The 20,947-nt window shown below is 41.1% G+C and overlaps 2 protein-coding genes and 1 long non-coding RNA gene across 8 annotated transcripts in view; all 3 read left to right on the top strand.

The window, feature by feature from the left end:
- The window catches only part of LOC129749988 (protein charlatan), a 97,881-nt gene that overhangs the window by 67,763 nt on the left and 9,171 nt on the right, over positions 1–20,947 (top strand). For 3 of the 6 annotated variants that reach the window (XM_055745164.1, XM_055745167.1, XM_055745165.1), the window contains exons 3-6: positions 2,577–3,686; positions 17,296–17,494; positions 17,578–17,910; positions 19,232–19,747. In XM_055745164.1, the coding sequence (XP_055601139.1) occupies positions 2,577–3,686; positions 17,296–17,494; positions 17,578–17,910; positions 19,232–19,747 (2,158 nt within the window). The remainder of the gene's footprint in view (positions 1–2,576; positions 3,687–17,295; positions 17,495–17,577; positions 17,911–19,231; positions 19,748–20,947) is intronic. The other 3 variants (XM_055745166.1, XM_055745168.1, XM_055745169.1) reach the window with 3 other exon arrangements.
- On the top strand, positions 5,748–6,718 carry LOC129749998 (uncharacterized). The gene has a single exon (XM_055745180.1). The coding sequence runs from the start codon at positions 5,851–5,853 to the stop codon at positions 6,673–6,675; it is 825 nt and encodes a 274-aa protein (XP_055601155.1). The 5' UTR covers positions 5,748–5,850; the 3' UTR covers positions 6,676–6,718.
- LOC129750006 (uncharacterized) lies at positions 11,244–14,060 on the top strand. Its single transcript, XR_008738248.1, has 4 exons — positions 11,244–11,674; positions 12,413–12,725; positions 13,712–13,834; positions 13,958–14,060. It is a non-coding gene; the product is annotated as an uncharacterized LOC129750006 (long non-coding RNA).

Genomic DNA, 20,947 nt, shown 5'->3' on the forward strand with positions numbered 1-20,947 from the left:
AGCAAATGATGCTATCGTTTAGCTGTAGTTTTTTTTCATTTTGATCTCAATTTGCTATCGAATTGGACATCAAAGTCTGCTTGTGATATTCGTTTTAAATTTTTTGTTTTTCGTATGAAGTCTTAAAATTTCAATGTTTTAAATGTGAGCCTCACTCCTCTGAAACCAAATAAAAAAAATAATTTTAACTTATACCATATTTCATTAGAAACTCTTGAAAACATTTGAAATATCGATTTGGACACCCCCTGTAAAAAACATGGGAAATTTTTTTGAAGCAGTTAACAAAACTAATTAGATGTCACCCAATAATTGTTTTGATTTTAATATTGATTTTCTAAGGAAGTTTTCAGAAAATCATCTTTTCATATGTTAAACTGTGTGCACATGAACTTTTCTGATAATTTTAGGCTGTTATTATAAAAACTTGTCAGTGTTCCAAATACGATGAAAAGCGTTTGAACCAGCTGTTTCGTATTTTTAATGTTTTTTTTTTATGAAGCCTCGCTATTTTAGTCAAGATATGTAATTTTTGTCAACCATTTGGTTATATTTAAATATATTTTTTGTCGAAAATTACTAAACATTCTTCGAGTTGTATCGTAATTTTCATCTAATTTGGTAGGGCTCTCCGTTTACAAAGTGGAAAGGATCTTTCAATACAGAAAATCATCTGTTTAAATAAGTTTGGGAAAAAAAATTCCATATAAAAAATGGGAGATGTAGGGGAAAGCATAATGGCCACCTTAAGGAGGACGCTTGTTTAATATATGAGTAACATCATTGTTTCGTGTTCAAACACTTAAAAAATCTATTTCTTAACTGACTGAAACTTAAAAAAGTAGATAAAAACGTTATAAATGCATTTTAAAATTTTTTGCCGAAAGCTGAACATCAGTCATTGTAGGGGCATAATGAGAACCTCCCTGGGGCAGTATAAGCACCATTAATCGGGGCACGATGAGCGTTTTCTGCCGTGGAATTCAGCGAATTCAACTGGATGCAGTCAACTGAATTCTAGAGCTACAGCTTGACTAATTTCGGTGTCGGAGAGATTATCAAAGGACTCGAGTTCCAAAATTGGATAATCATTACATCGTTACAATCGTTCGTATTGTACCGAATTTTATGTTCATTTTGTATGGGAACCCCCTGTTTTCAAAATGGGAAACATTATTTATTGCAGAAGATTTATGTTAAAAAATCAGAAACAGAATTTAGTATAAGGATCCAAGATCATATGCGGGATCATCATCATCCAGGATCATAACTCAGAATGAGGATCCAAAATCAGTTCTTGATCTTGTTTCTTATCAAACTCAGCATTACGATTCGGATTAGGGTTGATACCAGGATCCAGATCTAGTTTCAGAACATGATCATCAGAGTCCTGAACCTAGTTCTGAGTCTTTTTGTAAGTTATATTGTTTCCGTACTGTAGCGAATTAAGTTCAAGTGACAAATTGAAGAAGTTGTTTGACACAAAACTAATTTTTTTTGGCTACACACAAAATTTTCGGGGCTCCACTTAGCAAAAAGTTGCGGTTACTTTCCGTTAGCAAAAATATTTTTTTACTTTTGAGTTAGCAAAAAGCTAAATTTGCTTGGTTTAAGTAAAAATGAAGGCTACTTAGCCGCTTCGTTCAGACAGCAGCCGCCGGCTACGAGAAAAAATAAACAAGTCGGCGCGTGCAAATCAGTGCGATAGAAAATTCGATTTTGGCGGTACTTGTGGACTTGATGATGTCTAAGTGGACGATGGAAAGGAAGCCAAACCAATATCGGGAGAGCAAAGGTAAGAACCCATTTGACTATGAAAAAATCTGGCTTCTAATGTATAAATTCTTTGTTTTTTCACCAGGAGACTGCTGCTACTGGCGTGAACAAACATCACCGGAAAAGGAGCCAGCAATGAAAGCGGATCTTTACTAGAAGCAAACAGGTAAAGACTATGATCTAGACGCAAACAAACTTATCGAGTTTTTATGAATAAAATTTTCTATTTTCACCAGGTTGGTGCTCCCAGCGAATACAACACCAAAGCCCGGGATTCATCCAAGAGGAAAAAGGAACCTGATTCATGTTGGTCGACGATGAAAGCATCCGGAAACCAGCGGTCAACATACCCAGAACAACCCGGTACAGACGCCGGAAGAAATAATTGGTAAAGCTCGTGTTGTGTTGTGAAAAAAAGTGGAAATCCAGAAAAAGTTTAAAAAAATAAATAATTGTGAAAGAATCTGTGTTTTTTTATTTGAAATCTGATAACCTCCCTGCGTTTCGAAAAGAAAAATTTTAACAAAAATTCTAGGCAGTCTTTTCCTTCGAATTTTGCTAAAAATTTGAGTAAATATTGCGGCGGCTAACTTTTTCTCTCGTTTGCTAAAATTTTAGTGAAAAAATATTGCTAAATTGATTGCTTAATTTCTAGCTGGTCAAATTTGAGCAAAATTTTGCTAAATTCCGGCCTCGAAAATTTTGTGTGTACAGCAAAGCCTGATCTTTTTTAGACTCAGAAAGAATCGTCTACTGTCCAAAAGATGATGCAGTACCTAACAATTTGATTTCATCCACAGACATTACCATTGCCACTACAGATGATCGATGGCAACAGAACCAACAGCAACAGCAGCAAGTTCAAACCCAGGAACAACAACCAACAGCCCAGATGGAGCAAACCTGGAGCATCGGAAAACATTCCTCGTCGACCACCTCAACTTCGGGCAATCAGAAGGGTTTCAAGAAACCCAAAGTCGAGCCCCAGGACAACTCACCCACCAACAATAGTGCTGGCAGTACTCTTAACATCCCCCAAACTGGTGGTAGTGCCGATAAGAAGGGAAACTTCAACGCGGCTGCCATCGGAGCTGCAACCGGAAAACGGTACAGCTGCAGCTCCTGTCCGTACACAACGGATCGGCGGGATCTTTTCACCCGCCATGAAAACATCCACAAGGAGGAGAAACCATTCCACTGCTACGCCTGTCTGAAGCAGTTCAACCGGGCGGATCACGTGAAGAAGCACTTCCTGCGCATGCACCGGGACATGGAATACGAGATAGCGAAAACTCGTAAAACCGTTAGCACCAAGAATTACTACAACAGTGGTAGTAGCAGCAGCAGCGGAAGTAGTAACACTACTAATATCGTTACTAATACGACGAGTGCTCCGGTAGTCGTCCCGGCACCTCCTCAACCCATCACGTCCGTTCCGCAACCGCAAACGATTCAGGTCAGCACGATAAACATTCCGACGGCTAGTTTCCCCACCCAGATAACGATCCCGAGTCACCATGTGACCACAGCGCAGGTGCTAGAGCATGTCACTGCGAGCACCATCAATAGCCATGACATGAGCACCCTAAACGGAACGACCATCATCGGGCACCACCAACAGCAACATCAACAGCACCAACAGCAGCAACCGACACAGATCGTGTTGGCCTCGGCTTCCGGTGGAACTCCAACAACGGTTACGATCAAACAGGAGAAGGGGGTCCCTAACAACGTGATCACCGTCACGCCCAGTTTACCGAATCGGGCAATGGTGGAAAGCTCTGCCGCTACCGTTGTTGTTGCCGCCCCGGTGGATGAAAAACCATTCTCCAAGAAGGGCGGCGGAGGAGGAGGTAGCAGCAACGCCAAGGGGGAGAAACGGTTCTCCTGCTGTTACTGTCCCTGGTCCGGTAAGTTGAATATGGCTTTCTTTCTTTCTTTATTTTAAACAGGAAGATTAGACAGATCCCAAAACTGTATAAAGGATCTGTAATATCGCTCACGGAGCTTACGTCATCTACTCCTGGTTGTCTACAGGGTGACAAAAAAGTCCGGTCACACAGAAAAATTTCAATATTTCAAAGAATAAGAAGAATATACGAATCCGACTTTCATAGCTTTATTCAGTAACTCATCAAGATACTTCACAGACGATATCTCGGAATTACACCACCTTTCTCTGATCGAACCAGCTTCAGACGTCTCGAAAAGTCGTCGCAAGCGGCGCGCACGTCCGGTCTCGTATAATTTTTTTCAACCTTGGAGTTCTCACAGACCTTGATCGTCCAGATCGTGTTTCCAGATCGTGTCTCCTCGGTGCCTCTGGTCTCTAGGTATCGATTTATGGACTTTCCGGTTGATTACAAGCGGTTTTAGGTGTTTGAATATGTTGAATATGTGTCCGGGTTTGTACCCTCTCACATATTCAGCGATAACAGCTGCTCTCAACTCTGCAACTCACAACTTAATGTACATAAACTGCACAGAAACGAAACTCTGCCACTATGAGCAGCAAAGTTAGCCCTTTCATTTGACATATAGATGGCACCAGAGAGATGCAACGTATAGGCTACAGGCGACCCCAAAAAAAAGTGTGACAGGACTTTTTTGTCACCCTGTAGTAACGAATGTTTCTTCCTGGCCCATGTTACATGATGGGCACGCCTGCAATCCCGGTATACGATTTCTAACTAACAGAAAAATAAAAATTCCGTGACATTTCGTCTCTTTGTTCACTATAGGCTCGTTAAAGCTACGGTACTGCAGGATAAAAGTCTTCAAAGATTAAAATTTAAATCTGATTCCGCAGATTTGGATTCCTATTTCCGATACAGATTTTAAATTTCTTATGTAAGATTCAAGTTTCAAATTCATATTACCCACATTGGGAGGATAAAAACCCCTCGATAAATAGAATATGCAAAAAGATGTTAAAAGAATCCATTTCGAATTTCATATAAAGGTTTTAATTTCAGACTCATATTTTCGGAATTTTGATTTAGCTTTTCAGATTCTGATTTTAGTTTTCGGATTTCAAATTTTGATTTCTGACACAGTTACAGATTTCAAATTCAGATTTATATCCTAGATTTCAGAATCTGGATTCAGATTTCAGCCAGATTAAAAAAAAACAAAGATTTCGTTCGGTGAACTACAATTTATGTTCCCGTTTTCTAAATAGAGCCCAGCATCCTGTTGACAATGGTTTTTCACTTTCAGCGGTAGGATCTTGTATTTGTTCAGTTTTCTGAGATTCGATTTGTTCCGGTTTTGATTCCGAAGATTGCGCACAAGTTTGCTGTATTCCAACTAGCTGTTGTATTGCAGATAGGAAATTTTGCGCTTTTACTGGCTTCCGATGGCTTGAAGACGTTGAACAACTCCTGTCTGCCTTCAAAGAATGACAAGGACTCACCCGGTTTGCAGCTGCAAAGCGCAGCAAAGTTTCACTGGAACTTTGTCTGGACAGAACTGCACGTTCAAGTTGCTTCTCGGTGCCCAAAATGTTGGAATCCTGATCAACCGATTTACTTTTCTGGTGCTGAGATAAGCTACTCGGAGCAGAAGCAGCAGCAGCCGACTGTTCCATCATCTTTGATCCTCGAATTCTTTGGTCCGCACGCCTGGCTATTTCACAGTAATGTTCTAGTTGCAGCTTATATTTCAATTCTAGTACTTGGCCAACCAGATGCTGTTGGTCCGGGTAGTTGGATTCCTCTAAAAAACTCAAACACACCCGATTGATTTTCCGATCCGAAAAATCCCCCGAAGATTTGATCCTTTGGGCCAGATGGTACAGACGTTGAGACAGCTGCCGTTCCTCCTTGTTGGTATTCATCTGATATCACATTTCGTAATTTTCAGGCAGACGAATTAAAAAAATCTAACCAATTTTCAAAACATATAATCGAACATGTTTTAAACGCCTTCTTCGATAGTTGAATTTTTTATCAACTGGTTCAACTCAAACAACCCAGAAAACTTTAATCGAATAGGAAAACGCAGTAGCCTTTGGCAGTCGGAGCCGTTTCCAAATTTTGAAGTCTGTTAAAAAAATCAAGAAAAAACTTTCCAATGGACGAAGAGCGCAAACTTTCGGAATGGCTGTTTCAGCTGACGCAGGAACTGATCGCTTCGCAGGATTTCACCGATGCCAACATCAACCGGATCTGTGCCAGATACTACGAGCAGAGCGATTTCCCGGACCGGGACCGGCTCCTGCGGCTTATTGCGCAACTCAAACGGAAGCTGCGACTGAACTCGATCAGCATTGCTAGAAGCCCTCCGACGGCTGATGTCGTCGAACCCAGCCCTAATCCACCTATTCCGGGTAAACCTTCTCAGTCGGCAAACCACGTTGTAGCCGGAATCGTGGATGGCATTTGTGAGAACTGTGGCGGTGCCATTTTACTGAGGGGCGAAGATTCACGGACCTCAACCTTCTCTGGTCTGCCGGAAGAAAACTACACCCTGTCGGATTTCGGAACAGATAACACCGGTTCCACCTCCTGCTCCTGTGCCAGTCGCTTGGCTCGGCTTCCAAGTGTCGAAACAGTTCTAACCAGTTGCTTGAAAAGCTCACAAACCCCTTATGCCCAATCGGAATCGGATGTGAAACGGGTAACCTATTCGGGTGTTTCGGAACCAGACCCGGAAGAAGCGGATAGCTGCCTGTTGCGAAACGTTCTGTTGGGCCGAACGCCAGATATGTTGGGAACTTCGAGTGAGGCCCTGATGCGGCTCGCTGCCGGGGATCGAATTTTCTGTTGCCACTGTCAAGAGAAACCTGCGCTTCATTTTTGTCGCACCTTCAAGGGTTGTCACGCCGAAGGTTGTAGCAAAATTTGTGAGTGCAACAAAACGAAAAATTGTGAGCAAAAACCTTCGGCCGAAAATTAGGCATCCAGCTGGAAATAAATTGAAATGATCTGCTACCTCTTTAGATAGATGTTTTGTTCAAGACCCCTGACGATGCCTCTTTGTCCTAGTCAAATGTCACATTCGTGCCTTCAGGTCTAACGTATCACATCAATCAGTTCTCAATGCGTAGTTTTCGAGTAACCTTGAAAGCAAAAGTCTCTCTATCACTTAACCCTTTTTGAACATTTTTTCTCGCCTGACTTTCGCTATGAACTTTTCGGCCACAATCGAATTTGTGCCCGATTTCTTCCTCTTAATCTGGGGTAGAATAGAGTAGAAGTAATAGTAGCAGGATAAGTCATCGTACTTCACCAGTTGGAGACACCGGATAGAGAGCCTCTTGAATAACTCAGCGACGCACCCGCTCGTGGATAATTCTACCTTCTCCTTGTGCGTCTCCTACCGTGAGATTTTTGCGTCGTTATCGGAGCATTCGTTGTGAACAAACTCCCAGACTGGGTTGTCTTCCTGGTGGCTTCGATCTCTTTGAAGAGCGATTTGGAGTAGACGTCGACGGAGGCTTTCCTCGGAGGCTGAATAAATGTGCCACGTATCGGGAATTAAATTGCGAGATTTAAAAGGCGCAAACTTTACCGTCGGCACTTGAGTTACATCCACTATGTATAGATGTGCCAACGGTCATCAATTTAGTTGGCCCGGACTCTTACCCCAGGGGGCCGATTTAAATTTGCGCGAATCTCGTGTTGAAAGTTTGGCAATCTCAAAGGCAATATCAAAAGAATGGCAAATGAAATGCAAAAATAAACTTACCGACGACGCGCCGATTCCTTCCACTCAGAGTCTCAGCGCAGACCTCCAATTAGCCTCCAAGGATCAGGTTCGACAACCAGGGCCTACCACTTCTACTAACCGACCTCCCGTTTAGACCGAGCGTCGGAGATTTCCAGCCTCAGCGACTTGGGGTTTTCCGATACGGCTACACCACTTTCACTTCAGCGACTAAGAATGTTCAAAATACGATTTTTCGACTTAAGCTTCAACGAGCGACTTTTTCGATCAGCGTCTGGAGTCTAAGAAAGCGACCCCCGGGTCACCAGCTAGCAAGAAGGCTTCCCGATTGCCTCCCCCTATAAGGTTGAAAGAAAATGCATGTAGAACGCGCGCAAAACTCAAGCATTTTTTCTCAACGGTTTAAATAGTCGTTACGTCAACTATTTAGCCATCCTTACTTTTGGTAGCCCTCTTGATGTCGGATCGTGAAGTTCAATCCGTATCAACAGGGCCATTTCATCATTTGCTACCTAGAGATTTTTACCTTGAGATTGATAGTAAAATAGAATTCAAAAGATATATAAAATAAGTTGCAACGCAACAAGTGTTCAGGATGCGAGTTACTTTCGCCTACACCTGACAACGCTTGAGTTTACTTGATCTGTATAGTACAGGCTCTAGCTGAATGATCTTCAAAAGTTTTGAGCCGATTTGATTTCAATATTGAACTCGATGCTTTTCTGTAATTCCACACCTTTTCTGCGGCTCTATCAAGCTACCGATGCAACCCAACAGACTCTTCAGTGGCTTCTGTCTAGACGAACTTTACTACTCCGACGCCTGCTCTATATGGACTGACCAGGTTAGGGTATCGTCCAGAAGTAATCCAAGATATTTGAAATGGCGCACTCGTTGAATTATCGTTTTGCCTATACGGATTAATGGCAGCTGTGGTATGGAGCAATGACCGGAGTTGAACAACATATACGAAGTTTTTTATAGGTTCAGCGAAAGCAGGTTGGTCGTTACCAATCCATTCCACTATCTGAAGGGGGTTGGAGTGACTATAAGAAATTATGGTGTCATTGGCAAAGAGCCGAACTTTGCCATTTAGGTTCTGTTGCGTGAGCGACAGACAGAGGAATAGAATTTTCCGATTTGTTAAAACGACCTTTATTTGACAATATCTTGTTTTATTCGGTGGCGTTAATAAATTCCTTTAATGATAATTACAAAGAAAATTCCTACATTAATTGCCACATTGTTCATGATTAAGTTCGAAGGGTTTTTATAGTTTAGTGGAATAAATGACTTACGTTTAGTTTCCTTCTGCTTGATCTGTGCTCGCAACTATGGTAGCACGTGTTGTGTATGCTTTCGTGCAGCACGTGAGCTGGGAAGGTTAGTTAACAATTTATCTATGCTATTGAATCATTTACCGTTTGGTAGGTCATATAATAATTATGGTTAAACGATTGTTCCTACCACTCACAACTGCTTCTAGCTAAACTTACTCACTAAATTAGGAGAAATTAGGATTTACTAACAATATTCTTTTAAACGATTTAAAACTTTACCTTCGGCACACAATTCACTAGCACACTTGCTCTGCTTCTGATTTTTCGTTCGAAAAGACCTGTGGTTACTTTGATCACATTTCGTGATTCAAATTCTAAGTGACGGCAAGTGGCAAGGTGGCTATTAGTGAAAGGTGCTTCACTCCGGACGGTTGTGACAGGTTCAGTTGTGGAAGATCGTTGATAAAAACTAGAAACATCAGCGTGTCTAGGTTACTTCCTTGTGGTACTCCCGTTGTAATGAACATTTTTATTAGCAAAACGCGTGTGGTTTATGAGAGTAGTCAGAGTGAAGTGGACATTTATTTCGAACTTAAAGCATAACCCACTGACAATTATATAAATTCACAGGTTACCTATTCAACATCCCCCTCATAATCTGAATTTTCTAAACCTAGGGCTCTGAATGCTTCGAAGAATTTACGAGCTCGAATGCCTTTCGTTAGGACATCTGCTTTCTGGAGATTGGACGCAACGTGGAATATTTGAATCGTTTTTTTTTTTTTCTCAAGTTACTCCCTTATGAAATGATGTCGTAGATCGATGTGTTCGCTGCGGGGCGAGTATCCAATTTCCTTCTCAGCTAGACAAATGGCACTTCGGTTGTCGCAAAATAGTGGTACCGATTTGCCTATTCCGACTTGGCGACCTTCCGTGGTACCCCGCTCGCAAGTCCACCAGTGACTCCTGGTTCGACGACCACCACCTGGTTCATGACTTGACGACGTTCCATGATACCGGCCCGCCTACCTTCATGGCTTCCGATTCGACGACCTGTCAGCGGCTCTGGCCCGACGACCGTGTTCTTGGTCCCAGTCCTAAATACGACCTTCCATGGCACCGATCCGACGACCTCCTAGTGGCTCCGGTCCGACGACCTTGTTTGATTCCGGCTCGGCGCTCTTCTATTGGCACGACACCTCACCAATGGCACGATGACCTTCCTCTGGCTCTCGGCTCGCCGACCTTCGTATGGATTCCGGTCAGCTCGCAATGGATTCGACCCAACGACCTCTCTTGGCACCTGTCCGACGACCACCGTTTTTCCTGGCTTGTCGACCTCCACCTGGCTTCCCAGTCTGACGACTTTCCAAATGGTTCCTGGCCCTACAACCTTCCACGGTTCCCAGTTCGTTGACTTTCCTCAGCTTCGGCACGTTAAATTGTCCTTCCATCGGTTTCCTGCACACCAAAAAATTATCAAATTTACACGAGACAGAAACGCTTAAACACCTAAAATTGTTTTGATCCAATCTAGAAACGCTCTAATTTTATACCAAATCGCATTGAAAATTCACGCACACTAGTAAAACCTAAAAATTTTTAACATCAATTGAGCCATAAAGCTTAAAAGACCTGTTTTTATGATGACATAATCTAGAAACAGTCTAATTTTACATCATATTGGGTTTAAACTTGTGACCGTGTCCGTTCATCGCACACGCTCTTTTATTTTAACTCAAAATTAAGTACGACCGAGGTTCAAAACATAGTTCGATTCTATGAACTTAAAGTTAAGTACCCTTTTTCCTCCTTGCGATGGTTCAAAATGGAGTTCGAACTGCGAACTCAAAATTGATCCGTTTTTTTTTCCTTCGGCGAGGGAGCAAAGCTGAGTTCGACCTTATGAACTAAAAATTGAACTCTCTTTGTTGGACTGAAAACACTTAGCGAGTTCAGTTCGAACCGGAACAGCAACCAACGAACACGTCGCAAAATTTTGTCGTTCCGGAGCAATTACCGGAAGGCTATGAAGGAATGCATGTTCACCGTGTCAGCGTAAAATTCTGTCCGTCATTATCATCATATGGTGAGCGGCTAGGAATGTCCGGAAACTTCCGGATGTTGTTTACTTTCCGTAGGAAGTAACATCCGGAAGTTTTCTTTGACCGGGAGTGTCAAAACTTTCCACCGCTCTGCAATTGCAATGCAATGTACCGGAACAGCAACATCCGGGTACAACAAATTTTAATCATCCTTTAATTCCCTGAAAGTAAGCTACCCTCGAAAAAAAAGGATAAATTCGAGTTCGGCTGCCGAACTTAGTATTGAGTATGCATATCAGAACTTAGTTTTGCTATTGCCCAGACAAACTCAAAGTTGAGGGAAGCCACTGAAGTGCGGTTTTGAACCAAAAATACTTAATTTTGAGTTTAAAAAAAAGAGCGTGCAGGCGAACATTCGAAATAAACAAAGAAGATAAACATAAACAAACTTTCATGATCACATTTTCCTGCTTTTCAAATGAAATTGTATAGTGTCTATAGAGCTAATTAAGTGGTTGTGCAGTGTGTTGTATGTAAACTGGGTTGATTTGTTGTTTTTCACGCAAAGATATGTAGATGAATAAGTGCACTGCAGTGTCAATCCTTTTCGGATTGCTTCTTCCTCATCCGAATCACGGCTCTCCGGATGATATTGATGTACCAACATCTTCAGTTCTGTGTTGTAGGTTTACTGGTTACTGTCGGAAACAATATCAGAAACAGGACAGCACCACAAGAACTTCTTCGAACATTTACAAACAATCTTACGATGGAAAAGGTACCGGGAGGATCACCGAGGGCTCCTGATGGAATCTCTCATGTGTCGTACTACTGGTCGAATGTTTGGTGTACAAAACTCCGATATCCTAACACTTGCTGGAATTATGATGTTACTGAGTGCTGGTGAGTTAATTTTAATTGTTTCAACTGAAATGTACTGTTATTTTTTTACTTTCTAGCAGTGATTGAATTCTGCTGAGCATGAATTGATCAACCATCTCTCGCTCAACGCTTTACTCGGAAGCAAAGGTTGCTTTGAGGCAGCGAAAACGACAAAACCGATGATGCATACGCTCTCACATGGCCCACCTTCAAGAAGCAATATACATTCGAGGCAGCGAATCCAAAAAACCAAACGAATGGCTCTCACTCATCTCCTGTTACATTCTTGAGGGAGCCGAATTCAAAAGGCAGAGCAAACCCGAGTCTCCTCGTTTGTGCCTGGATCGAATACCCGAAGTTTTTCTGCTATTGCTATTATTGCACAGCAACCGCACGCAGGCAGCTAGTTTTTTCGTTTCTTTTCCTCCCCTCTCCTTGCTCCATACGTTGCGGGCCTATGCTATGCAATAAGTTCGGTTCTCCTCAACGTCAGCTATCGGCTTGAGTCCATCAAATTCAATAACGTAAATGAGTATGTGTGCCTCGTTTACTTCATGCATCATGTAGCGACCGAACGTTGAGAGAGTTCGTTCTGAGCAGCGAACGGATAGTGTCTCTCGGAGCAGATCCTCCTCATGGGGGGAGGTTTGAATGAATGTATATGTATCGTCTCCTGTATTACTATACGAGGCCTCAAAGTGTGTATTTTGAATGCCTCTGATGAGAAAATGGTTGAGGATTTCAATCACTGCTTTCTAGTCAACCAAATACGCCTGGAAAAGTTTATTTTGCTATCCCTCCCATCATTCAATATTTTTTCCCAAAACCCATCAATCTACATCGAAGCGAAAGATTGGGTGTTAGTAGACTGTGGAATGCGAGGGCAAAGCAAACCTCTTTGCTATAAGGGACTCTAGAACGAGTATGACAAAATGTATTACTCCCACTAGAATCACAAGAATGTCGGTTATATTGCCAGTCAACTACAGTCTAGTTAGGCACCGTACACATTAGAAGAAGGATACGTTTCTTGCGCCGATCATGCCAGTTTCATCCAACGATTCATAAACGAGTAAGTTTTTCATTCTCTAGAAATTATGTTTCCCCCATCCACATTACCTGTCTGCTTAGCATATGAGTTCAATAGCGCTAAGCGAGATACTACCAACGCCTGGTTAATTTCAGTAAAAACATATTTTGTGGTGTTTTGTGTTCGATTCTTGTAGAGGCATATACACTGGATTCTCTGTTTAAACGATTTTTTAACGCGGGATTATTTAGAACGATTTTATCGAATTTCTAGAAATAATGTGGTTTTTAAACGAGTCAAAAACAGGCTTTCCGGTTTTTCCGTTTTTTCCAAACCACTCCTGGAAGGTCAATCGATTCTTGACAAAACCATGAAAGGGAATGGTCGCTAGATCTTTGGAAGATTCGGAAAACCTGTAGAAAATATTTTAAAAAAAAACTAAATTTCCTGATTTTATAAACATTACTTCAGAATCGTCAACTTGGTTTTAAATGACCAGTTTAAAATCCAAGTTGATCATTTTACAACCGATGAACGATCTTTTTGAATGTGTTATTAAACTTTCATATGAATCGTATAAAAATAGAGTACAGTGTATTGAGGCGTTACCGTGTGCGCAACATGCAATCGCGATCGAGGCGCTATCAGAATGAGAAGGATGTAAGTGCCCAAATGATAGCTTCGAGAAAATGCTCTTTAAAGTTGGCAAGGTACACATTTTTTTTATATATATTTTTAGAATTCGGGCAGTTTCAATTCAATCGATATTTTGTTTTTAAAAATATAAAAAAATCTGAGTTTTGCACCAGATATAGATTGCGATATGAAGAAACGGTATACTAAACTCGATTTTGGCACTTACGTCCCTCTGATTCTTATGGTCTCTATCATGATTCATTCGCCTTCAGTAGTTTTTGCATAACTGAAGGCGGTATTATGATCACCGCAATATAGTATAAAGCATGCTGCTATTACTAAAAAAAAATATTTTAATTTTAACTGTCCCGCGTTGATTCTCCGGCGCATAGGGCCGTGGTAAAAGATCTCCACTACTGACGATCCGGAGCCAGCGTCTTCACTTGGTCCCAGTCAAGATTCTCGTCGACTGTCGGATTTCGGCGGCTACAGTGAACGAATTTACATAAATGAAGGTGATTTTCATTTTAAATTGACACACCTGCACCAAAAATCATTTCCAAGACACATTACTTTATTGATTATGGTTTCGATAATATTTACTATTGAATTTTTGTTTCTTTGACATTTCATTACAGATGGGTGAAAAGGATTGGAACATCGATATGTATGCTGCTGCTGAGATTCGCTCTGCGCTGGTTTATGGAAAACTATGTTCCTGCTGTTACACTTTATCTAGGAAGCTATTAAATCGACTCCTTGCACCTTAATTACTCAGTTTCAAGGATAACAATTTATATCAATTAAAAACTTTCGGAATACAATATATAAAAAGCTACATAGATCAATTGTTGCTAAATTCTACCTCAAATTATTTTTAAATGGTTTATTTGCAATTTTTTTTTAATTTATCATTATTGATATAAATCAAAACTAAAATAAAATGTTGTCGAAACAATTAATAAAAAAAGTGAAACAATTTTTATCATTTATTGACTTTTCTGAAACATGTTCTAAGTAGATATGTATATCTGTTCAATAATTCGTAACCAACACCTAACAAATGACAAACCCAGAATTGTATCTACTAAAAGGCTGAACATTGAAAGTATTGATATGTAGAATTACTTTTCTACCTTTTTCTAGAAAAATGTTTTGATTTTGTTCATTTACATTAATTTAGCGTTAACGTATTTCGACGCACAAATCAAAAGTTTAAATAATTGTTAAATGAAATGCACAGATGTGAAGTATCTTCTCTTTGATATAAATTTCAATCGTCACCGGAAAAAAAGATTTCATTGTGTAAAATTTCACAGTTCGCAAAAATATTTTTAATAAACGTTATTTTAGTTTCCAACCTATTAATCGCTTAGATGCTTTCTGTTATTGCAATAGTTTGAAACTAAAATAACATTTAATAACAAATATTTTTGCAAACTGTGAAATTTTGCACAATGAATTGTTTTTTTTTCGGTTACGCTCTAAATTTATGTCAAAAACGATGCTTTACTTTTGTGCGTCCAATTAAACATAAATTTACATCATCAAGTATGTAATATTATGTCGAATATGCCATTCAATTGATGTCCGAGAATTTATGGCTTCAAGCGTTTCTGTCTTTTTTTCTGTAATTTTATGTCAAAAGTGATGCTTCAATTTTGTGCATCCTTTTTGACGTAAAATTACACCAAAAAATTAATAGTGTGTGGCTGGATGACTGTGCACTCTTGATTCCGCTTCTCCTTCTTTCCACTAGTGCTGGGCCCATAACCTGTTGAGGGAAGAACTTGGGCAGTGGAAAGGAGAGACTTGTTCTGTTCTTGGTGGTAGAAACTGGAATACTTTTATTTCTAATTTTACGTTCTATTTATACCAGCCTGTTCCCCAGATATTCATAGGGAACCATAGTTACAATAATTTGTTTGTTTTTTATTGATGTGTATGTTGTTATTTATCCCATCGATTGCTACGATGAGACAAATCTCAACACTCCTCCTCAACATACACATTCGCAGTGTGCTGTGACTGGAGTGGATTTTGCTGAGGACGATATTGGTTGCTGAACAACGTGTCTCCAGGGAAAACATCATCGTCAAGCGTTCCGGCATACCAAAACAAGGGCGACGGAGTTGTTGGATCTCATATACAGCAATTTGTGTGGATATTTTTTTTACTTTCGTCGATGATGCGAGCCGCAAGTCATTCGTCGCAGTCTCCTTAGGCTCGTTATAAAAGGATTCTCCCTAGTCCATGGCGTGTACTATGACCAGACGTATTCTCCGGTGGTGAGGTACGCCAGCATTTGGTATATGCTGGCAGTGGCGGCGCAGTTTGGGATGCATGTTCACCAGATGAATGCGGTGACAGCATTCCTCCAGGGGGAGCTTTTCGAGGAGGAAATATTCATGTAGCAGCCCGGGGGATTCTTGTACCAGAATAATCCCCAGAAAGTTTGTCGTCTCCGAAAAGCGCTGTACGGTTTGAAGCAGGCCAACCGAGTGTGGAACTTGAAGCTGGACACGGAGTTGAAGAAACTTGGCTTGAAACGTTTCAGTTACGATCCGTGTGTATACTACAAAGTCGACGGAAAGCAGATTCTAGTCATAGTGATTTATGTTGATGATTTTCTCATCTTCTCGAGCGACGAAGCCAGACTTGTAGAAGTGAAGAAGCAGCTGATGTCCATGCTCCGGATGAAAGACCTGGGAGAGGTCAAGCAGGTCCTTGGCATAAGGATTACTCGACGTGACGACGCAATTATGCTGGACCAAGAAAGGTACATCGACGAATTATTGGAGCGGTTCAAAATGGTCCACTGTAACACGGTTTCGACTCCACTGGATCGAAATCAACGTTTGTCAAAATCAATGTGCCCGGATACCGAAAAGAAGATGCAAGTAATGCAGCAGGTTCCGTTTCGAGAGCTCATTGGTGGTCTTCAGTTTGTTGCGCAGTGTACGAGGCCAGACATTGCGTATGCGGTCAACATGAATAGCACGTTCAATTCGAATCCAGGTGAGGCACACTGGACTGCACAGAACAAGTCTCTCCTTTCCACTGCCCAAGCTCTTCCTTCAACAATTTTGCTACTTGAGCATCCTTTCAGAGACACGAATTGCTGTTGAGCTGTTACATAGCTTTCAATTAATCGATGGAGCTGGCCTCGTATATCATACCAGTCTAATTTTTGCAACAGCAAGACATGGTTTATTGTGACGAATGCATTCTTCAGATCCCAAAACAGGGCTCGATTGTCCTGGTCGTCATATATATCTTCCAGGAGTTCAGTAGTTGAATCCATATTAACGTGGACTTATAAGGTGGCACTTCGATAGGTACTCACTTATTCTATTGACACGAAGTTTTTCCAGAATTTTGTTCAAGACAGAGAGTGTTGAGATTGAACGGTAGTTTGAAACGTCTGAATTGTCTCCAGATTTAAAAGTAGTAGCAGTTACTCGGGCTAGTTTCAATACGTCGGGATAATCTCCGGTTCCGATTATTTCATTGAAGATATCTGTCAAGATATTGGAGAGCGCCACGTGATGTGTTTTTAGTGTGACCACTGTAATATTCTCAGCACCAGGAGATTTGTTGGAATTGAGATTGCTGATTCCTAACAGTACCTCTGAGACGGATGCCGGCCTCAGAAACAAAGAAGGCAATGGATGTGTACTAAGTGAATTGTACTGTTAAATGTCTCGATTTCTTGCAATGTTAGAAGTCAGTAACTGGTCAATGTTGCAGAAGTAATCGTTGATGCTGTTTGATACTTGTGCTGGTCCGTCTGAACTTCATTTCCAATCTTGAGCGTAATGTTATCATGCGATTTCGACTTGCGGCCGGGAGCGTTGTTTAAGAAGTCGACAAGATAGCAAACAAGTTGATTTAATCTTATTTTTAATCTTCGATTCGTCGTTTCGAGATTGGAAATTTTCATAATTTTCTTTTTTTTTCTCTCATCCACTTCCAGGCGCCGATAACTGGGGTCTCAAACGGCACCTGAACACCCACACCAAACCGTTCGTGTGCATGCTGTGCGACTACAAGGCCGCTCGCTCGGAACGCCTGGCCACCCACGTCTTCAAGGTGCACAACAAGAAGGCCTGCAACAAGTGCAACTTCTTCGCCGAGGACCAGGCCCAGCTCAACATGCATCAACTCGATGCGCAGTAAGTATACCTTCTCTGTCCATTCTCATTAGGACTAACACATAAAATTAGGTTGTAATTACTAACCTCAAAAAATCGTTTAGCCCGCATGAACCGACGCCTAAGGCGTCCTCGAAAAATGGAACAGGAACAACGTCGGTGGTGGTACCGAGCAGCAATGTCGGAACCACCATCATAACGACATCGGCGGCGGCAGCGCCCCAACAAACGACGGTGGTGCCGCTGATAATGTCCGGAACGACGGCAAACGATACCGTCGGCGGTGGGACCACTGTCTTAACTGGGAATGTGTTGCGGAATCTTTCCGGGAACACCTTTGTGACCACCCAGAATAGTGGTCAAACGCTCGGTCACAGTATGGCCGGAAGCGGTGGGACCACGGTGGTTGTCACCAGCGGGAATCCCAATTCCTTCGGGTGAGCAGAGTTTCTTGTTAGTTAGCTGAGCTTGTTTTTTTTCTGTTAGAAGCTGTTTCGTTTCCTAGATGGTTTTCCACTTTTGAATCGAAATGACACATTTCGATTTATGTGTTTCAATGTTTTTTGAATGATTTTTAGAATGTTTTCTAATTCTTTGAGAAGATTTCACTAGATTTTTTATTTGTTTCTGGAATAATAAGGCGACCAAAGGAAAATTTCAATTGCAAAATTTGCTTCCTTGAAATTATGCCACTACATACTTAAGATCTTTCTCGTTTCCAATGCATTGTTCTTAAGCAAAATCAGTCCGAGTGTCAAATCATTAGTTTAAGATAAAAAAAATAGTTTTGTAAAAAACTATAGAGGCGCTTTAAAACTGCAGACTTGAGACCTGTGATCTGAGACCTAAGACCTAAAAGATGAGCCTGAGACATGAGACCTTACAGTTTACAGCTCACACTTGAGACCGGAGACCTGATAACAAAGGCCAGAGAACTTATATTTTGAACTTGGACCTGAGACAAGAGGACTTAGATATGATACCTAAATTATGAAACCTAAATTTTAATGCGCAAAAATCATATCATGAATATAACCAACAGTCAACACTGCCTCTGAATGTTGTTCATAGCCCGCAGAAATGTTGATGGCGAGTTTTCTACACCAATAGGCATGCGCACATACTCGTAGTGATCAGTAATTTCATTATTCTACCTTAAATATGTACAGAAAAAAGCCAATCAACATCATATTGAAATTCAGACAAATCAGGCACATGCATGAGAGCTCGTGGAGTCAAGCAGAGATCACTACGAGTTTATGCGCATACCTTTTGGTGTGCAAAGCGCGCCATCAACATTTCGTCGCGTAATGCACGGCATTCTAAGACAGTGTTGCTTGTATTCATGTTGTGAAACTTCTATCAAGAATGTGTCAGTTTTGGTTTGAAAATTTGAAAGTTTTCGTTTTAGAAGTGTGAATAGTGCATTGGAAAGAGGAAAGTCTAAAATGTGAAAATCAGTAGAAGTCCTGTGTTCAATAAGTAGCAATTCTGTTTTATCTGAAATTTATTATTAAAGGTTTCTTTTGAATTCACGATATTTAGTTGCCGATGTTTCAAAATTAATTTATTTTGGATGTTATTGCAAGCTTTTGAATAGCCGACTAGAATTGTGTTACCCCCAACAAAAAAAAACCGTGTCTCCAACCCACCCTCTAACCAAATTAATAATTTTAAGAAAATCGTTCCCAATCTCTTTGAAAACCGAACATGCCTTCCAATAATGCAATCGACAAAAAAAATACACCGCAAAAAAAGTAGAATCCCAAACGCTAGCAGCAGCAGTGCTAATCAAGTCTACCACACGACCACGATCGGAACGACGACAACCATCACCGGGAACATCCTGACCAACAGCAACGCTTCGAATCTGATCGACACGATCAACCAACATCTGGCGGCCAGCGGAGCGGCCGGAAATGGTGGAACCGTCCTCGTGAACAACAGCACGGGTGCGGTGATCACTGCCATTGCCAGCTCCGGAGCGGCAAATCACAATCACAATCAGAACAACCACATCATTACAACCACCGGGACTGCAGCGGGTCCGGGAAACGGATTAGGTGGAGGGGTTGGGCCGGGGACCGCCTCTCATCAACACCAGTCCCTGCAACAGCAACAGCAACATTCGCAGCAGCAGCAACAGCAACAGGTGCTGCAGCAACCACCGCAACAACAGCAACACTGGATAGCTAAGGTTAGCCGGAAGAGAGGATCGGATCTTCTCTACAGCTACCTGGAAGCGGACGGAAGCGACTCGGAAGATTATGCCCGGTAACGAAACACGAAACAAACAAGTTTTTTTTTTCTGTCCATAGATAGCAGCAGCACTCTTGTTCAGTTTGGTTGTGTTTGGTTTTGTTCGGTTGATTCACCGGTTATAATTCAACTTAGTTTTTGTAGTTATTAAATTTTCACATATGAACTTTTTTTTAAGTAGATGAATCGATTTCGGTTAAGTTTTTTGTTCAATTACTCTACTATTTCAGAACACCTCTCTGGAGCCACCTTTTTTGGTGTTTTTTTCGCAACAAAATTATGTCCGTATTATTTTAGGATTATTAGCAACACTACCTTCATTGCACGCTGAAACGTTGATGGCGCATTCTTCACAACAAACGGCATGCAAAGATTCTCAAACAGTGCTGTTTGTATAGTAAAATTTTATCAGTCTGTTAAAGGTCCTGTGTTTAAATGAACGATCAAGCTTATCTGTAGAAGAGATAACACTTTGTTAAACCCTCATACGGTCTAAAGTGTCAATTTGACACTATTTAAAGTTTGATTTTTCTTCTGGTACCCCTAATGAATACTTAAAATGTTTGATTTCGTCTAGTTATTTTTTCATGGATACGTTACAGGGTCGCCAATACTGTAAGTTTCTGTACACTGTTGAGAAACAAGAGAGATATAACGATATTTTCTTCAGAAATTCCAAATTGACAAACTAAGAACTTTAACGGGTTGGAAAATATTGGTCGAATCAGGGTTAATGTTATCATTCCAGATCAAAAAATTGGTCCCGAATAGAACCAAAGTCGATCTGTTTTCGGACCGAAACAAGACGATGAAAAATGTTCAAGCTCGGCCAAGACCAACTGACCAAATTTGACCCCATTTGAACTGAAAAATTTTGTTAACTGTAATTATGAAACTTATCGGTCCGATTTAAAAAATCTTTGCAGTCTAGGATATCCCGGATCGAAAAATCGGCCCAAAATCGGTAGGATTTCGAACCGTTCAACCCGAGAATCGGTTAGAATTCTGACGAGAAATCCAACCGATTTCCGACGAATTCAGTGCCCTGGGGAAACAACTTTCCTGACGACGATAAGTTTTTGCGAGTGAGCTGTCAAAACAACCTGGTCGTTTCAAGACGGAAATCGGTTAGATTTCCTACTAAAATCTAATGGTTTTCCGGTCAAAAATTGACGGTTTTCCGATCGAAATCGGACAAAAAATCCGAACGCTTTG

This window comes from Uranotaenia lowii, chromosome 2 (assembly GCF_029784155.1).
Source record: "Uranotaenia lowii strain MFRU-FL chromosome 2, ASM2978415v1, whole genome shotgun sequence".
NCBI classification, from domain to species: Eukaryota; Metazoa; Arthropoda; class Insecta; order Diptera; family Culicidae; genus Uranotaenia; species Uranotaenia lowii.

Excerpts from the sequence above, each read along its gene's own strand:
- LOC129749998 (XM_055745180.1), top strand. The coding sequence starts at position 5,851 with ATGGACGAAGAGCGCAAACTTTCGGAATGGCTGTTTCAGCTGACGCAG.